This window comes from Ruditapes philippinarum, unplaced genomic scaffold (assembly GCF_026571515.1).
Source record: "Ruditapes philippinarum isolate M1 unplaced genomic scaffold, ASM2657151v2 ctg1824_1_1_1_1, whole genome shotgun sequence".
In the NCBI taxonomy this organism is placed as follows: domain Eukaryota; kingdom Metazoa; phylum Mollusca; class Bivalvia; order Venerida; family Veneridae; genus Ruditapes; species Ruditapes philippinarum.
The window spans coordinates 248,198-268,267 of NW_026864574.1; the positions used below are offsets into that span (position 1 = coordinate 248,198).

The following is a 20,070-nucleotide window of genomic DNA, read 5'->3' on the forward strand; positions in this document are numbered from 1 at the left end:
AATTGTTCTACTGACACTCATTATATTCTTCGGGACAAAATGGACGGGTGGGGGTCATAGACAGGGAATTCTAAGGAAACATAATGATGAGAAGGCCCATATATTTACATTTGAAACGTTTGTTTTATTTAGAAAAAATATCACATATTCATTGTATATAGAGACATACATTAACTTCAAACAAATATTCGAAGCTGGAAATCCGTAAAACGTTAAATAAATAACATAAGAATCAACATTTCAGTAAGTTACTAAGAGTGCATTCCCTTGTTTACAAGATTGCGCAAGTTGCTAAGAGTTACTCCCCTGATTACAAGTAAACGCACGTTCTCTCGCATAACCTCTTAGAGAGGAATCTATTGGCATTGCCTCCACATCCGGAATAAGCAAATCTTTTGCATGTTCTTGTAATTGTGTCGTAATAGTATCGGTCAAAACTAAAAATGCAGAAACCTGCATCAGGACTACTAAGACAAACCCTTGGAGGTTGTGGGCGTGGCTGTGTTGTTGTTGTTATTGTTGAGCGTGTTGGCTGTGGCGGAACTGTTGGTCTTGGACCATCGTAAAAGTAACAGACCTGTTTGCATACTTTATTCGAAGGAAACCTATTTCTATTACCACCACATCCAAGGTAAGTAAATTTTCGGCAAGTGTCACTTCGCTTGTCGTAATAAAACTGGATTGTCGAGTTGTTATTGCAGTCGGTGCCAAACTCGGGTCGTCTGCTGCATATATATCTCAAGGTTGCACGTTCACACATTCCTTGGCATTCCTGTAATGTGCGGAAACGGTTGATATTTCCGCCCGCACCTTTGTAGAAAAAGGATTCGCATCTTTCCGTTTCTTTGTTGTAAAAATATCTCGTTTCTCTTCCCGTCCCCCTACCGGCGGATTTTTTATTCCAGCACACGCACCTGCTATTACAGCGTTCTATATTTAGAAAGTTATTAAGGTTGCCACCACATCCAGAGTAAATGAATTCTCGGCAAGTGCCAGTTGTGATATCAAAGTAGAATTTCTTGACTTGGTCGTTGCAATTTCCAACTTCTTTCGTGAGTGTACATTCTGCAAACATTGAAATTAATATCAAAAGTTAAGATATCATACTAAATTAGATGAATTCTTTAGCAAATATAGTAAAAATAGTTTTTTGTTTTTCCAGACAAATAAAGTTATTCAGTTTCCCTTCCATATTGTTAATATTAAATTGCTTACTTCTTCGACTATATCATAGCTGGTTAAATTATCTACTCGTATATCAAAAAGGAAAATAGTGCGCGAAAACAATTGGGATACATTGTTTTGAGTAACTTAATTATTCGGAACAAATAATCGAAAAATGGCGGATATTTCCGAGACGTTCCGATTGTTACGGAATGATTTATTTATAAAGATGTTTAATAACATACCAGGTGCTTGTCTCTGGTTTTGGCCTGGTCCATCTCTGATGTTGTTCACTTGCTGAGCTGTAATACTTGACATAAGTTGTACACAACAAAGTGCAGCAAGATTGAAATGTAATCTGCCCATTTTCTCTAGAGCTGTAAAGTATACAAAATAACTTATTATTAATATCCGAAATGTTAGTATCCGAAATGAGTTTTATTTAAAACTTATTTTATCTATTAATAACAATCAATGCGCCAAAACTTCATTAAGACTGAAAAAATAATGTTGAAAATCAAAAAAAATTCAGTCCCAGTTAGACTCAGTTTGCCTGTTACTTAAATACTTGAATCGCTCTCAAGATTTTGTTTTTATCTTCAATTTAATAAACTTATCAAAGAAGCTAGGTCGTGTTTCTTAAACTCCTAAAATCGTCCGTTCATTTATTATTATTTATTATTATTATTATTATTATTATTATTATTATTATTATTATTATTATTATTATAGAAAGTAAACAGCAAATTTCAAGATTCAAGTAATAATTTACAAGTTGTGTGCGATCTACGACTGATTTTTGCAGTATTTATCACTATATTTCTACTGCTTTACTAACGCAGTAAAGACATTTTTTGCATATTTTGACAGCTTTTTAGTAATTTACATGGATGGTAAGCACCGTTTGCAATGTGTTATATTTACTGATTATTTTTTCAATCAAAATCTTAACAATATTTTTATTTCAACACAATTTCAAAATGTTCATGAAAATCAGCATGTTCTGGGGGCATGCTAATTTAATACAAACAACTAAAAAGCTTCGACTGTTTAACAAGTAAATTTAATAGATAAAATATATCTTACCTTATCAAATGTTTGTCTGACGATCAGAAATTACTGCGAGTGTTATTTTGTAGTGTAATTTTGCTTGCGTTGTCTCCACAATTCTGCTGTTTTGCAAGATTTTCAGCTGCTTAAATAAATCCGAATATCAATTTCCCTATACGTCAACTAACGTACGCTACTAACGTTAACGAATGTTAACGTCAACGTCGACTGACCAGTGTCCAGCCTGGCCAATGAAAAACGTTCAAATATCAGCTCAGTGTGAAATGACGAGCGGTTAACGTACACAATTTTGTCACACATTGTCATTTTTATTGTATACAAATGATTAATATACATTTGGCTAATTGTTTAAGGTAAATATAGTTCACGATTTCTGATAAAACTATTTTTTCTCCCAATCATAAAATTTATTAAACGTCGATGTGCATAAAACGCAATATTTAGCCGCGTGGTTAAATGAAATTATCAATAGAAAAAAAAGTAAATAAAATAAAATATTTGCACTATGAAATGACCGTCTAATGAAGGTTTTGAAAAAAAGTGTCATTTCATTGATACGCTTGCCTCATTCTGTTTTATTACTAAATACTGTTTATGTTGCCAATAAAGAAAATCATCTTGATAATTAACAGTTATCACTGAGACAAAAAGCTTTGCACAAATGACCGTAATTGAAACTATTATATCTTGACCAGTGTTAGACTAGTTCAGCGTATATGTCAATAATTACATTCTTCTTCTTCTTCTTGTATTTTCATGTCTTTTTTAACAGCTGAATGCAGAAAATCAGTAAAGCACCAGTAAGTTCTAGCAACGGCCCCAGCCCTGGGGAATGGCGGACTAAAGATAAAGGTCCTACCCTGTGGCGACAATCAGATAAAAAAATCTCGTTTAAAAAGCTTCTGCGCTGCAAGTTTGATGAAACCACCACAGGCACTAAGAAGAAAGGATAAAACCCGTCAGTATCCCCGTACTGCACTGGGGATTTGATGCTTGTCCCGGGTTTCAGTTGGCTAGTGTATTATACAAGTGCATTATACAATCACAAAGGGCACGTGTCACCGGAATGATAAATTAAAAAGAATTATAGCAGTATTTTGTTATTATGCAGAAAAAAATCAACTATTTTAATGTCCATTATGCCCCAGAAAGATTTTTATTTTTATTTCCCAAAAGCTTTTTACTAATTTGCTTAAACACATACATCGCCTCTTATTAAATGTCAAAATTGATTCCTAAAGTATATACAATTACGTCCCTTTAATGTTATTGTCGTTGTCAATACGTATTGTATAACTCACTTTCGTTATAGTTTAACGTTAAACCAACGTTTTGAATTTTACAATTCAAACATTCAAACAACTTATCCAGTTATGATAGGTAAAGGAGTACTAGGTATCATAAAAACAATACAATTAACCACATACATTTTGATAAAATAGATTTAGTGCTATTACTTTCTTCATTACGTTAGCACCTAAAACACCTATTGTTTAAGGATTACTGCAACATCCACCTCCCCCCCCCCCCCACCTTGGGCATAGAATTCAAATAAAGAATAACAATACAAAGCATTCGCCAAAAAAAACATTGTTATTTCGCGCCAGACGATGAATACTTGAAAATAGTCTCCTGGGGGTGCACGAATGTCACGTGATATGCAAATTAGGTGTTCAATGTAATTTTCCTGCAATACATTTAAAATGTGTACCTTTAACAAAAAAGTGAAATGAAAAGAAAATACGAGTTGTAGTCTGTTATAATCATCTCATTTCTCTTAATCATAAAATAGCTAGAAATATGTGTTTTGAATGAGAACCCAATACAGTTAATATTGATAAGGTATAAGGTACGGTATTATGATAACATGTCTATGAAATATATAGAAGATACAATTATATATTGAAATGTTTGTCTGTCCCCGTAGGGACGTTAAGAAATTGCGCTCGACACCCATGTTTCAGGGTATCGGCGCGGGGTATTGGGTATAGTTTTCAACTAGCAATAACCACGCCTCGGATTTACCTCATTGGCTATGGTACCGCCACTGCGCAAAGCTGTCGATAGTTAATTTTCTTGAGCTTATATATCTCGTAGATATAACAAATGAACAGACCACTATTTTAATTGAGAACAATAATTGCATAAACAATTATGGAAATCAAATGCAGCAAACTTATTTGTATAAACCATTACATCGCCTCTTATTAAATGTCAAAGTTGATTGATAAAAAAGCATTTGTCTTATATACAATTACATCCCTTTAATGTTATTGCCGTTGTCAATGCGTATTGTACGTATAACTCACGTCCGTTATAGTTTAACGTTAAATCAACGTTTTGAATTTAACAATTCAAATAATTTATCGTGGTCATATGTTTTAGTTATGGTAGACAAAGGGTTTATTGAGAACAATAATTGCATAAACAATTATGGAAATAAAATGTTGCATATTAATTTTTATAAACAATTGCATCGCCTCTTATTAAATGTCAAAGTTGATTTCTAAAAAAGTATTTGTCTTACATTGTTGTGCTGTATATACAATTACGTCCCTTTAATGTTATTGCCGTTGTCAATACGTATTGTACGTATAAATTACGTCCCGTTATAGTTTAACGTTAAACCAACGTTTTGAATTTAACAATTCAAAGAATTTATCGTGATCATATGTTTTAGTTATGGTAGACAAAGGAGTATCAAACAGAAATTTACCACTAAGCACATTGTGTTGTTAAGAAATTCATTCAGTTATAACATTTAGTCCTCCTATTCGAGGGGCGTCCGTGGCCGAGTGGTTAAGGTCGTTGACTTCAAACCACTTGCCCCTCACCACTGTAGGTTCGAATCCCGACATGGACATTGAATTATTTCATGTGATGAAGCTATCAAGCTAGCTTACGGAACGTCGGTGGTTCTACTCAGGTACCCGTTCGTGCCTGAAATAATGCACGGAAGGGCACCTGAGGTCTTCCTCCACCAGTAAAGCTGGAACGTCGCCATATGACCTATACTGTGTCGGTGTGACGTAAAACCCAATAAAACAAACAAACAAATATATTTGTCCTCCTATTCCATGAACAACATCATAATTCCGTAATTAAATCAACTACAATTACAATTACAACTACAACTACTTTACTACTGAACATAAACTTCAAGTAAAATAATAACAAAACATAGCTGATGGAAACATTTTCAGGTCACGTCGGAGATGAAAAAAAAATGAAAATAGTTCCTGCTTTTTGCATTAACGTCACGTGAAGTATAAAATACGCGTTCAATGTAATTTTTATGCAATACATGTGAAATAAGTACTTTTTGTATCATAGTTTGGGGACCTTCTGTTGAAAATGTGTCAGAGTTAAATCGTATACATATACATGCACTGTGCGTTAACTGGAGTGCAGGTATTAGTTACCCGCACTCCAGAGCATGCCCATTGATTGCCTCATTTTCGCTGGCGTTTACTTATTGTGACGGAAGAGAAAGGGAAAGCGACAGAAATAATTTATCAAATTCAGATGTTCGTTCATTGGTTACTTTTTCCCGGGGTTTCATATTGTGACAACAGGGAACGTGTTTTTATGTTTGACTATGATACAAAAGAAAAAGAACATCAAAACACTCGGCAATCTGATTAATACTCGGGGGCTACGCCTCCTCGTACAAATCAGATAGCCTCTTAATATAACTAATATAATGGAAATAATAAAAAAAGTGTGAAACTTCCCTTTTTTACTGAATCATAATGTGTTCTAAATGAGAAACGAATTCGGCATAACAGCGATATCTGTTAACATTCTTTGATAACACCTTAAAATAAGCAATGAAATTTTTGTCTGTCCCCGTAGGGACGTTAAGAAATTGCACTCGACACCCATATTTCAGGGTATCGGGCACGGGGTATTGGGTATAGTTTTCAACTAGCAATAACCACGCCTCGGATAAACCTCATTGGCTATGGTACCGCCACTGCGCAAAGCTGTCAATACATAATTTTCTTGAGCTTATATATCTCCTAAATATAACAAATGAACAGTATTTAACTGTAATGCAAAATGACATTGAACAAAAAATAATATTATAATAAGATATTTCTTAGTTTGAACTCATACATACTCTGTAATTAAATGTAGACTTTAAGTAGTAAACAATTCTTTATCTAATATCAAATTATGTCCCTTTTTAGTTTCAAAATGTTGTACGTTAATCACACGTTCAATTTCGTTTGACTGACGTTATACTAAATATAAAAGTATTTCTATTCTCAGTCAGTCCATTATATGTGATTTCATACACTATATTTCATCATAATTATGACGTCGCATGTATTCAATGAACGTTGTAAGTAAGTTACACGTTCAGTTTCGTATAACTGACGTTGAAGCCTAAAACATAGTAAATGCAGTCCATTATATGTTTCTTCATACACTATATTCTATCGCTTGTATTCAATGTACTTAAACAATTATATTTTTCAATATTACTAAACCTCTAATTTACATTTTATACCAGTAAGAGGCCCATTATGCTCCAGAAATGCTGAAATTTTATTTCTCAGAAGCATTTTTCATGTACTTTTATTGAACAATCTTTTTTCTTCTTGTTTTGCAAAAAGTGCAGTTATTGTGATTTAGTACTTTGTATTGAAGTTAAAATACTACTTTGTTTCCTTTTTGTTACTTTTATTACAAATTATTTCATATTTAGCGCTACAGGTAACAAACATCTAACATACTGTAAAACTATATAATTTATGTTAGCTATAATTTCTAAAGTAGTAAAAAATCTATTCATTTCTGAGGCATAATGTGCCTTTAGAAATGGTCTTAATAGTGCGGTGGTCTTAAGCGGCATGTCTCTAGATTCATGCTAATTTTTCACGAATCTTTTGAAAATGGATGTAACGGTAAAATAATATGAAGAGGACAAAGAAAGTACACTGTATTTAACACATTGCAACGGCACTTATGATCAATATAAATCACACAAAAAATGGTCAAAGCGTTCAAAAATAGCCCTCACTGCGTTAGTCACGCAGTAGAAATATGGTGATCAATACTCCAAAATCAGTTATTAATTGCACATAACATGTAAATTATTAATTGAATCTTAAATGTTTTACTTTTCTTAAAATCTTAGTATTTTTTTTTCAATATTTTCTTGAAATATGTTCTCTTGATTATCTAACTGGTGTTTCCGTCTGTTATACCCATGTCGGAAATTTCATCTGGCATGGTTGTAAGTAATGGACACAGTACGAGTTTTTCTTCGACGTAAGAAGACAGTTTGCTAGGATAAACAACAAATTGTCCAACTTGTGTGTAAAATAACGTTTAACACGTATCACAGTTGTGTCCCTTTAATTCAATAGTTCATAAAGTAAACTGAAAACATCAGTTAAACGTAAAGCGATAACACATGTACTTACAAAACGTATTGGTAAAAGGGATGTAATAAGATATGTTTACAAATTTATGATTGAACCAGATAGAAGGCAGTGCATTCGTTTATACTATTAGTTTATGCATTAGAAATATAACTTGTTACATTTACATAATTTTAATCACATTTTTTTTAAATTGAGAATTGTTCATTTGATATATTTACGAGATATACACTTAACGGAACTTATAAGTACCCCAGTTATAGTTTTCAGCATAAATTATGATATGATTAAGTCAAATATTTAAAACTTATGCTGTGTAAAGTTTAATCATATTTTTAACATATCATAACAAAATATTCATTTATAAACAACTCAAACTTAACAAAAAAGATCATAAACCGAGATCACTACCAGTACACAAATTCGCAACAGAGTCTTATGAAATTCTGGAAACAAAGTGATCCCTCGGAAGCATTAATCACAACAAAAAACATAAGAATTCCAGACTCGGTTTGATTGAGTCTGTACATGAGGGATAATGAATAATGTACATACTGTACCAACATTATGAAGTCAATATCGCGTATGTCCACCGTTTGCGTTAATTACTGCTAAGCACCGTGATCGCATTGACATAATGAAATTTCTAAAATAAGCCACTGGGATATTAGCCCATTCTTGCATTAGTCGGTTGTGTAGTTCTCTTTGGTTGGTGGGTGCATTCGGGCCTCTGTAGACACGCCGGCCAAGTTCATCCCATATGTTCTCAATCGGGTTGAGATCGGGCGACTTTGACGGCCAGGGCAGTACGTTGACATTCTGCTGTTGCAAGAGTGCCCGTGTTGTGCGTGCAGTGTGGCGCGTTGCCCCGTCTTGCATTAGTGTCATGCCCCTGTTCTGTTGAATAATGGGAATGGCAACGGGGCGAAGAATTTCGTTCTGGTAACGAGCTGCATTTAAGTTCCCTTGAATTGCAACAAGTGGTGTTTTCACGTGGAGTGAAATTCCAGCCCATATCATTACGGAGCCGCCGCCGAACTGATCTCTTTCTACGACGCACGCATCAGCATAACGCTCACCACGTCGGCGGTACACACGAGTTCTCCCATCATTTCCCTGAACATTGAAACGGGACTCATCGGTAAACAAGACTTGTGCCCAGTCCGCACGTGTGAATCTCAGATGAGTCCTCGCCCATCGGACACGTGCACGACGGTGGTGTCCACGTAGTACAATTCCCCGGTACGGCCGTCTGGCACGAATACCAACGGATCTGAGGCGCGATCGGACTGTGTTGCTGCTGATTGGCCGTCTGTGAGTCCCAAATGTGGCCCTTGCTGTTTCTACTGCTGTGCGCTTCCGCTGGCGGAGGTGCGATAAAACCATAAACCGGTCTTGTCTGCGTGTTGTCACTCTACCACGTGGTCTCCTCGGAAGATTGGCGACACTTCCGGTACGTCTGTACTTTGAGGCCAGTCTAGTAATAGACTTCTTTGTAACACGCATTCTTCGGGCAACCTAGAAAAAAACAAAGGATTACAAGATTCATAATACTGATAAGCAACGGGCTTGTCGTAGAATGCATGCACTGAAATGCAATAAAACGAACAATGGGTATTGAACCACATACCTGCTCATGAGACGCTCCGGCTTCTAAAAGTCCAATAGCGATTGCACGTTCTTGCAACGACATACGAGCCATGTTTTTTGTTTTTATGTTAGGCACATCTACACTCTATCGATACATGTTTATATTGGTCATAATGGTCAGTTGCACGAAGTTCACGTGCTCGTTTTCGATTTTCAACGACCACTCTCAAAGTATGGTTTTGCATGGTTAATTTTGCATCAATTCATTTTTGAGCAGACGACAGATTGGGGCATTACATATAATCATTATCTAATGTGCAAATTTTTAAAATAACACGTGTTTAATGCAAGTTTGTTTTTGGGGTACTTATAGGTTTCGTTAAGTGTATAAGCTCAAGACAATTAATTGTTGACAGCTTTGCGCAGTGGCGGTACCATAGCCAATGAGGTTTATCCGAGGCGTGGTTATTGCTAGTTTAAAACTATACCCAATACCCCGCGCCGATACCCTGAAACATGGGTGTCGAGCGCAATTTATTAATGTCCCTACGGGGACTCTTAATTACCTCATAATACTCAAGATGCTACTATCACGTGTGTTCATATTTTAACAAATCACATGTTAATATGTAAAAGTTATACTGATTTTATTGAACCATCCATTAATAAGTTTAATATTATCTTGTTAATAAATAACGCAGATATCATAAAAACAGTTGGATATAATGTTTACACTTTGTATTAGAAAAAAAGAAAATTATTATGCTTAAATGGTGTGCGATGTAGTAGCAAAGGTTTGTCATTCTGGAATATAAATAGCGCCTGTGTTTAGTACAAACATAAATTTGTAAGCAAACAATTTTTCATATCTCTAATTACATCCCTTTTATTCTAGTGTCGTTGCCAATACGTTTTGTATGTATAATGCACGTGACGTTTGTTAGACGTTTCCAATTGAATTATAAGGGAGACAACTGTGATACGTGTTAAAAGTTATTTTAAACACGAGTTGTGTTCAATGTAAAATAATGTAAAGTAATGTAAAATAGAAACTGTAACATCCCTCACTGAAAGCGGTGTTAAAAAATGCTGGATTGTGTTGTTGATAAAACAAACTGTTCTGTTCTGTTTTTGAGTGGCATTGAAGACATTATCCCGAGAAAAATACTATTTTCGGAGGCGTATGCTACGGGTAACAGTACTTTTACGAGATGTTGTTCCATAACGTGTGTGTTATTTATTTTATTACCATGAATAAATACTGCATTGTGACACGGTTTCTGTAAGTTTATATTTTTCAGATTTTTCACTGAAAAAAAATACTGTTACCTATGTAACAGTCCAAATTTTTAGCCTCATAGTACACTTGAATTAACAGCAAGAATAACTACGATTGGCCTATGGGAAATCAACATTACAAAAATAAGTAATGTATAATTTACAAAATATGATGTGTATGTTTTTGTTATTAACTAATCACAAAAATGCGTAAATATAATTTTTGTAATGAAGTTACTGTATCATCTTTGTAATACTTTCAATATTATCGTGTCAACAAAAAATGCAGATATCTTTATATCAGTTTGTTATAATGCAATGTATTAGAAAAACTTAAAGCATGTTTAAATGATTTTTGACACTGTTATAAAGGTTTTACCATACTAGTGTATGATGTTAAGATGTTCAAAAAGTGTGTGTATGTGTAGAAATAAGCATTTAATTTAATGTAATCTGCATTTAAGATGTATTAAGATGTTCAAAGTATGAGTAAAATTTAGCATATCTCATGTTATGAACAATTTATAGAAAAATTGTATGTATAGTTTGCAAGGGTCGGAGGATTTAAAGAAAATTAAATTGTTGTCATTGATATATTAAACAAACTAACAATTTAAACAATTCAGTGACTCTACACTTTTAAACTTCCGACAAATAAAATAATTTTAACAAGTTTGTTTTATTTAAATAAAATGCAGGAGTTCACACTCATTTAACACTTTCTTTGCGTGATGTTCCAGTTTCTATTTTACGTTACAAGTATTGGACACAACTCGTGTGTAAAATTATGTTTAACCCGTATCGCGGTTGTCTCCCTTATAATTCAATACTAAGTCTTCATAACGTCAGGTAAACGTAAAACGATAACAAACTGTATCATACTTACAAAACGTATTGGCAACGATACTAGAAAAAAGGGATGTAATAAAATATAAGAAAAATTGTTTGTTTACAAATTTATGTTTGAACCAGATAAAAGGAAGTGCATTAGTTTATACTAAGAAAGATATTATTGTTTCAATTACTTAATTTTAATCACATTTAATTTTATGAATTAAAAAATTGAGAATTTTTCATTTGTGATATTAACGGGGTATATAAGCTCAAAAAAATGTGTATTGACAGCTTTGCGCAGTGGCGGTACCATAGCCAATGAGGTTTATCCGAGGCGTGGTTATTGCTAGTTGAAAACTATACCCAATACCCCGCGCCGATACCCTGAAATATGGGCGTCGGGCGCAATTTCTTAACGTCCCTACGGGGACTTATAAACATGCATGGATATACAATCATATGTTTTAGGTTCCCATAACCAAATAGGGGAAGTAACTGGAGTAACCACTAATGGTCTTACAAACTTAAAATGTAAGTCATCATTTACAAATCATAATGGTTTTATTTCATTGTTTGCGTATTTTATTCACAAACAACGTGTAAAACTAGTCATGATTAAATGCTCACAGATGTTTCATTTTCAAATATCACGTGCCGGTCTCGCGCTCAAATCTCCCAGGTCACCGCGGAATCTCGTTCTATCTACGAGAGATTACTGCGACTCTTCAAACGGGTAATCCCGCCTATAAGTATAAACAGCCACATAATCATGTAAGCACTAAGACAAACTTTATCCTCAAATTCCTTTTAAACGTGTTAAAATCTTATAATCAAATAGAGCCGACGAAACTTCAAACGAGAAAAGCTATATAACTTTAATTTTAAATCATTTACGCTCGCCTTTTCATCTTTGCAGCGGACGTAATATACCCTTAATATATTACCCAGTTTTTATTGTGGATAATACTGGCCCTGTGAACAAAAATATTTACACTTTGAAGGATAAATGTTTGTCAATTGTTTACAAAATCTTTGATCATCAAGAAAATACACGGTATCTCTCTATTAACGAACAGGTTTTTTTTTCTTTTTCTTTTTTCTTCTTTTTAAATTACCTTTCGCAAAACATTTGCAATGAATGAAAGCATTTGAAGTGTGCTTAGGAGTACTTTAGTCAAAGAAATATCTTTTTACTTCTGATGAGCAAAAAAGGAGATCGATATAATTACATTTGGACTGCTCTTGAGTGAGCACATGCTGTTGTTGTTGTTGTCGTCGTGGGCAGAAAATCGAGATATTTCGTATCGTGCGTTTCTTTGAGAAGTCAATGTTTAAGGTATATTTAACGCTCAAAAATGAATACATTTTTTCCGGCTAAAGGCCGGTCTATTTTCTGTTTCACTTCCTGTAACAGGGAAGAACTGAATATAAGAAAAGTTTTCATTGGTCATTTTAAAAGCACAAAATGAAATCTTGGAATCTCTTTGGCCATTCTAAAATAAAATGAAAACTTGTTATTATAATGTTTTAATAATCGATTAATAAAATGTGTATGCTTATCATGCGCATTAAGCAGCGTTGAATGTGAAATAGTTTGTAATAAAAATAGTTTTTAAAAAATACTTAATCTCTGTAAGTTTACAGATGGTCTAAAACAAAGCGTTCAGCAAAAGGGCCAATGGGTACCTTTTCGGTAACTTTTAAAAAAACAATATCAAATATAAACGTGTTTGAGAAATGAAAATGGTACTAGCGGCTTGCCTTAGATGTTTAATTAATGAAGCAAGATATTTTACTCCCGTTGGTATGTATGTATGGGTAAGAGTTCGTATTAAGACGACCGTAGGGAGTCTTATCGAACTCTTACCCATATAACTGCAAATCGGCTCTTACAACTCGATATCAGATAAAAATATAGAAAGTGTCACCTTTTTAATTAAGCATAACATTGTTTTTCCCCAACAGTCACGTACAAACATGTTTCCTTAAGTCTACAGGTGGATCTGGTCAAATTACCTAACTGTAGCAATGTAATCAAAGTAATTATTTTATTCACATCTTCATAATATCTTGGATTATTAATGCAGTTCATTCCTATTATATGAAACTTACTTTTTCAGTCATAAACATTTTTATAAGGATATCAAAATGTCACTATGTAATCATTTGTCTCTACCAAATCCATGTGTATTATCTATGTAATAAATTTGAATATAATTATACTCAAATTGCATCAGTGTTATCAGCCTTTTTAGAAACACCTGACCTGGCTAATTAAAATATGCCAATCACAATTATCACTATCAGCACTGGTCTCTTCATGAAAAAGTGGCTACACTAATTACTGTCGAGAAAAAGAGCCTATTTGCAGTTATGTATGGGTAAGAGTTCGTATTAAGACGACCGTAGGGAGTCTTATCGAACTCTTACCCATATAACTGCAAATCGGCTCTTACAACTCGATATCAGATAAAAATATAGAAAGTGTCACCTCTTTAATTAAGCATAACATTATTTTTTCCCAACAGTCACGTACAAACAAGGATGGGGTCCAATTACTTAATCTGGCATGTAAAACAATGAGTTTTCAACAATATACCTAGGATTGTTAATGCAATTCATTCCTGTCATATGAAACAAAATAATGTTTTGCTTACTTTTTTTAAAAATATAAAACAGTCAGCAATTAATAATTGACATTTTTCATAGAGTTTAAGTTACTGTGTTCACATTTTGTCTCTGCGAGCTGAGCTCCACGTGCATTATCTATGTAATAAATTTGAATGTATCCTCACATTGCTACAGTGTTATCAGCCTTTTTAGAAACACCTGACCTGGCTAATTGAAATATGCCAATCACAATTTTCAATATCAGCACTGGTTTCTTCATGAAATAGCGGCTACACTAATTACTGCCGAGTAAGAGCCGATTTGCAGTTATGTATTCTAAGTTAAATGAGGATTTATCCGCCCTCATAATAGGGCCTCAGACGTGTCACTGTCATGCAATTCAAAAGTTAATCTTGAAGCACAAATTGTTGATTATTTACGTTAGTGCAATTCTGACAAGAAGATGAAGTTTAAATACTGTATAACTAGAAATGAGACTTTAAAACATGCTTGTAACTTATGACAAAAAGGGCAAAGAAGTTTTGTGATGTTAAAGACAGGGAGCCGCTTTACAAGCCGTTTCTACGTACAATTCGCCCACGCATCCTAGTACCTTTCCTGGTCGTCCCCGCAACCAATTGGCATACAAAATACTCGCCTCGGCATCAGTCGTGACATTGGCAGCTTATCTTCTTCATACGAATTTCGGTCCACTTACACTACTTTACCCGCCCTAAGTTCTGGAAATCGTCTTTCTGTGAAGTGCACGCTCCGAGGGGTTGAGAGATATACAACTAAGATTAAATTCATTGCGGCATATTTTGACAGATTTTTGACTAATTCTGTGAATGACTCGGATTATGTAAGATGTCTTAGACAACTTTTAATCGCGTTGTTCGTTTGCAATATTTTTATCAAACACTCTTTTCCTAAATTTAATAAAATATACGGTACATAAATCTGGAGGGATGCAGCTTTGACATCGAGAGTGCACATTATGTGAATCGATAATTGAATTTAAGACATTAAAAATGATGCTCCATAATAAATTAGAGGAACTTGGGCCATGATAGAGTTGCATTGTTTTAATATCGCTTATAACGTTTACTTTTTGCACATATTTCGAAGATTTTTATCTGCATTCTATTTAAGAATATTTATCGTTGTTACTATTTACGTTACGATGTGGAAAAAAGGAGTTTTAACGCTGTGAATACCTGCTAAAATATAGTTGTTTCCGCTTTTGAAAATGTTTTATTCATGCTACATGTATAAAGGTATGCAATGATTCCCGCGTTAAGAAGTCGCTTACATCAATGATAATTGACTAGACAAAATTTTATTTTCCCAAGATTTTCTAATACGCATGGTAATTTAGAGTAGATTGGTCTTCAATGGGTACATTTTCCATAAATATTTCAAATGTAGATAAAAAAAAACAAAAGAAATTTATCAATCACAAATTCTTATAAAATATTTCGTTGAAAACTTGTTGATTCGTATGAACATTAAAATATGATGAATAATAATATTCTGTTCTAGAACAATTTATTATCTGCGATATGAATATATGTTATATTGGATCATGCAAACATTTATATATAATTCATCCGTTGTTAGTTGTTATGTGCGATACTTAATTCTATCAACATAATTATTTTTAGTATTTACAGACCAATTCACTTAAATGCATTTTCATACTCACAGATGCAGGCGTTGACCCTCTTATTAGATATGTTGTTTGGTTTTTTTCCTCCTTAAAAAAGATAAATTATCTAAATAATTATTTTTTAGATCACGATAGATACTTCTCATATTAAGGAAGCAGCATTAAATGTAAAAAAACTTTAAAGTAGAAATAAGTAAACAAAATTTATTTTGTCTTCTATACAAATTACTACATCACTGTAAACTATGAGTCCAAAAAGAGATGGTTACGCCTTTGTGCCAATGGGAACCGTTACAGAAACTGTAGCAAACACACACAAAAATCATTTAGTTTCCAGCTTTATTTGTCGTCCAATGAAAACGAAAAACGCTGTATTTCTTAAAAATTATGTGTGTTAAATATGAAAATTATAGCATTTACGTAGGGCTTAAATAAGGTTTTTAATATTGCTAGGTTCATGCCGTATTTTCGGGGCGTTTCAAAGGTTAGGTTCATGTCGAAGTAATCCGGGCGTCAATGCCGTAGTTTTCCTGGCGTTTCAAAGGTCAGGTCAATGCCGTAGTTTTCAAGGTGTTTCAAAGTCTAAGCTCATGTCATAGCTTTCCGGGTATTTCAAAGGCTATATGTAGATGCCGTAGTTTTCCGGCGTTAAAAAGTCTGGGTCTATGACATGGTATTCCGGCCGTTTCATATACAAATATCTAAAAATGAAACATTTGGACAAGTTCAGGCATTATTTCTAAATGTTCAGCTCTCGCCTTTGACATTGGAACGTCTTAATGTAAACGCATAACTACAATAATAAATGTCTTAGAAGATCATATAAACATTTGAAAAATGTTGTGAATGGTACGATACTTTTTGTCTTCATCAACTTGCGTACCTGGAAATAAGCCTTATAACATGATCACAGTTTCGAAAACAACATTTATTTAGCAATTAAGCATTGCAATGCTTTTCGAAAATAACTTGTTTTCTTTGTCATTAATTTGTTTGTTAGTTTTGTATACCGCATAGTGTTCGCCTTAGCGCATAAATTATTTTCTTCTCTTTTTTTGTCAAAGCTATTTTTTCCCCATGTTATAGTTCCTAAACGTTATTTATTGACCATTTACCTGAACCATCGTTTGCTTCTGTTGCATGTTGGCACTAAGTAAAAATAAAAAGATTTAGTTTGGAAGTCATATTACTACTTTGTTTACATTTTACTACTTCTTGACACATTATACTTTCTTGAGGTGATAAGCATCTAAAATGCTCTAAAATTGTTATTCAAACGTTATAAAACTCATGTTTACCCTTTCTTCAGAATGAACGTTTTTATTCAATTCTGACATAACGTGCCTTTAATATGGAAACACAAAACATCTTTTAACAAGTGATTTGTATTTTATGTTGAATTAAGAGTTAATTACGTATACCTACAATTAGTAATGCGCTTCGAAGCTTCAAGTGGGAAAACATTGGCTGAACAACCTCTTGGCAGAAAGTTTGGCAATCAAATGGCTTTCATTAAAAGATATAAACGTTAAATAAAAAACACCATTTTAAACTAATTCATTGATTCCACGTTAATTAACACACATTTTTTCACACGTTACGCATAATTATTCTTACAATGATTTGTTGGAAGACATTGCACATTTTCTCACAATATTTTTGATTAATCAGTCACGTTTCCTACATTAGACTCCAAGCAGAGTTGTCGTTCCTACCTCAATTTAAACCCAAATGCAATGCATTTGATGAACGTGGAAATAAGCGTTAAACGCATATGCGATTAAAGCCCTCAAAAATGACGGATGAATAGTAATCAGATTTATTTAGAAATATGGAAAAATAATAATTTCAATTGCTATCATTTGAATTATTTTCACAGATAACGCGTACGAATCCATTGAATGAATGTGAACAACAAATATTCTTCTAAACCGACATTAAAATTGATTTTTTTACGTTTTCAAAATTTTATCATTTAAGTTTTAAGTATTCTGAAGTGGAAACAATCTTTTATTTATTATTATTATTATTATTATTATTATTATTATTATTATTATTATTATTATTATTATTATTATTAAAGGACCCAATTGAGTTTGTTTGTTTTGTTGTGGTTTTTTGTGGGTGTGTATGCCTTTTAAAGCAGACTAATTTTTTCCGAGATTTGTGTCTCGTTTGATAAAAGTCTTGACAAATAACTGTTTGCGTAAAAACTTAGATCATTCGCTCACCTCATGTTTCCAAATAATCAATTTATTGTGCGAAACGACCTGAAATATGAAAAGCGTTGCAATGCTTTTAAAATAATCCAGGCTTAGAATAGCTAAGAAACGACCGGGTATATATCCTTATAACCTATCTTTTGCATATATATTTCTTTCTTTCTTTCTTTCTTTCTTTCTTTGATATAGTCTGTTTTTTCCCTTTTTTCCAAAGTGCACCAGTTTTTCTGTCTTTTCATTTCCCTTTTTTTTCCAAAGTGCACCAGTGCAACAGTTTACCTATGTAATTTTTCTTTTATTATATGTTCTTAGGCTTATATTTCTCAGTGGAGAAGACATGTGTGTAATGTTTTCTATGGCCTTTGAATAAAATGCATTTTGTTACAATTATTAAGATATTGCAGTTAAATAAAATAACATTCGGATTACTACTCCCATTTCTTTTTAATGTATACACAAATACACTTTACTGAAGTATGACGCTAGCGACTACATCACCAACGTTTGAAGAAGAAAAAAAAGACTGAACGAAATATTTTTGTTAATAAGTAGAAATATCGTATCGAAATATTTCAAAATGCAAATAAAATAAACAGTTTTTGTTCCTGCCTCAAAGCGGTTATTTTCATATAACAGATAAACGGTAAGTACTCTCGAGGAATAATTACTATACATCAGAGAAACGCCGCCTAAAGAACTTCGTGATACTATCTTGTCGGTTGAGATTTTATTTCATTTCAATCGTAAAAACCTTTAAAATCAGAACATATTCTAGTAGTTCGAGTAGTTTCAGGCTCTCAAATGAAACAGCAGACGTGGTGCCGGAGCAGTTAAGCAACTCGATTAACGGTTACTGATAATCTATCGGCTGAATACCACTAAATATTCGTCTTTTTTTTTTACTTCTGGAAAATATTCCATAGGGCCTACTTATGAATTTCTATACTGGAATATAAGAAGGGGAGAAGCGACAAAGAGATGTCCTTTACATATCACCATGCCTTCCGTAATATATGACCATATAATTTCCACCGTAAGTTATCATTATTGAACATTTAGGGGACTAAAATCTATAATATTATATTTGATATTCTGTGTAATTTTAGAAGATAAACTATTGCATAAAACACGTAGACAATATATATATTTTAAAACATATTTATTTAAGTTATCATTTAAATGTTTCTTTTATTTTATAATATCACAATGTCATGCACTTTAAAACATAAACAAAACAAACGTCTCGCATGATTTCATAAACAAAATAGCACTAAAAAAGACATTTTCATATACATTTTCTAAAAACAATTACCATTAAAGTTATATCAAAATATTAGTAAATGATAACTTAAAAGTGTTGAAGTTTAACTTTGATTTGTACATCAGCATCCTTCGATATCTTATTAAAGAATCACAGACTGGAAGTTTTATGGGCACATCATAAAATTCGTGTTACAAGCACTATTTTCTATCACTTGACTATATATCGGACACATCCGAATCGTCAAATTCTACGTCAATATCCGAATCCTCATCGTCAGTTTCCGTATTTGTCCGTGGCACTGGGCGGACATTTTCGTTATTTTCCGTATCGGAGTCTCCCTCATGTTTTGTCTTTTGTCGTTTGGTTTCATGAGTTTTTGCATGTTTACTGAGGTGATCACTTCGCATGAATCTTTTGCCACATGTTTGACAAGCGAAACGTTTTTCGCCCGTATGTGTTCGTAGGTGGCGTTGTAATTCGTCCGAGCGCGTGAAACTTTTCCCACAAAACAACCAATTACATACAAATGGTCTCTCCCCGGAATGCCAACGTAAATGAGCTTTCAAGTGACTTGTTTTCCCATAAACCTTTTCACAACCAGGAAAGTGGCATACGTGCACTTTCTTTTTCGATGGGTCATTATTTGATGGGTTTTGGCAATTCGGGCATCTGCAACGTCTGCAGCGTCGCGCAGGCGTAATAGGTTTTATATTTTGTAGAAACGACGCCAAGTGTGCCTGGTATTGTCTATCTGTTGCACTTCCGTGACTAAATAATAACGGGTGTGGCACTGGATATTTCACTTCCGTTTGTTTAGCAACGCTCCACCATTGCGTTTCCGCTTCCGCTGCAGGCGGTGGCGACACCTGTTTTGGAATCATTGGTGACACCATTTGTGATGGTGATTGTAACGGCGAAGGTGATGGATGTGACAGAGGTCCTGCGCTTATTTGAGGAGGGAGAAAGTGCCGACCT

General features: G+C 33.7%; 2 protein-coding genes and 4 non-coding genes across 6 annotated transcripts; 2 read left to right on the forward strand and 4 right to left on the reverse strand.

Annotated features, from left to right (window-relative positions):
• Window positions 1–252: 252 nt before the first annotated feature.
• Window positions 253–1,534, reverse strand: LOC132726139 (carboxypeptidase inhibitor SmCI-like). Its single transcript, XM_060711410.1, has 2 exons — window positions 1,410–1,534; window positions 253–1,065 (listed from the first exon to the last, which is right to left on the reverse strand). The coding sequence occupies exons 1-2, from the start codon at window positions 1,528–1,530 to the stop codon at window positions 311–313; spliced, it is 876 nt and encodes a 291-aa protein (XP_060567393.1). The 5' UTR covers window positions 1,531–1,534; the 3' UTR covers window positions 253–310.
• A 2,619-nt stretch (window positions 1,535–4,153) lies between these two features.
• On the reverse strand, window positions 4,154–4,294 carry LOC132726143 (U4 spliceosomal RNA). The gene has a single exon (XR_009625153.1). It is a non-coding gene; the product is annotated as a U4 spliceosomal RNA (small nuclear RNA).
• Window positions 4,295–6,081: 1,787 nt separating this feature from the next.
• Window positions 6,082–6,223, reverse strand: LOC132726144 (U4 spliceosomal RNA). The gene has a single exon (XR_009625154.1). It is a non-coding gene; the product is annotated as a U4 spliceosomal RNA (small nuclear RNA).
• Window positions 6,224–9,632: 3,409 nt separating this feature from the next.
• Window positions 9,633–9,773, forward strand: LOC132726145 (U4 spliceosomal RNA). Its single transcript, XR_009625155.1, has one exon. It is a non-coding gene; the product is annotated as a U4 spliceosomal RNA (small nuclear RNA).
• A 1,846-nt stretch (window positions 9,774–11,619) lies between these two features.
• Window positions 11,620–11,760, forward strand: LOC132726142 (U4 spliceosomal RNA). Its single transcript, XR_009625152.1, has one exon. It is a non-coding gene; the product is annotated as a U4 spliceosomal RNA (small nuclear RNA).
• Window positions 11,761–19,041: 7,281 nt separating this feature from the next.
• On the reverse strand, window positions 19,042–20,069 carry LOC132726130 (transcription factor Sp5-like; the record flags this gene model as incomplete). Its single annotated transcript, XM_060711401.1, is given in 1 exon segment — window positions 19,042–20,069. A coding segment is annotated over 1 exon segment (759 nt), but the record flags the coding sequence as incomplete, so codon positions are not given.
• Window position 20,070: the final 1 nt, after the last annotated feature.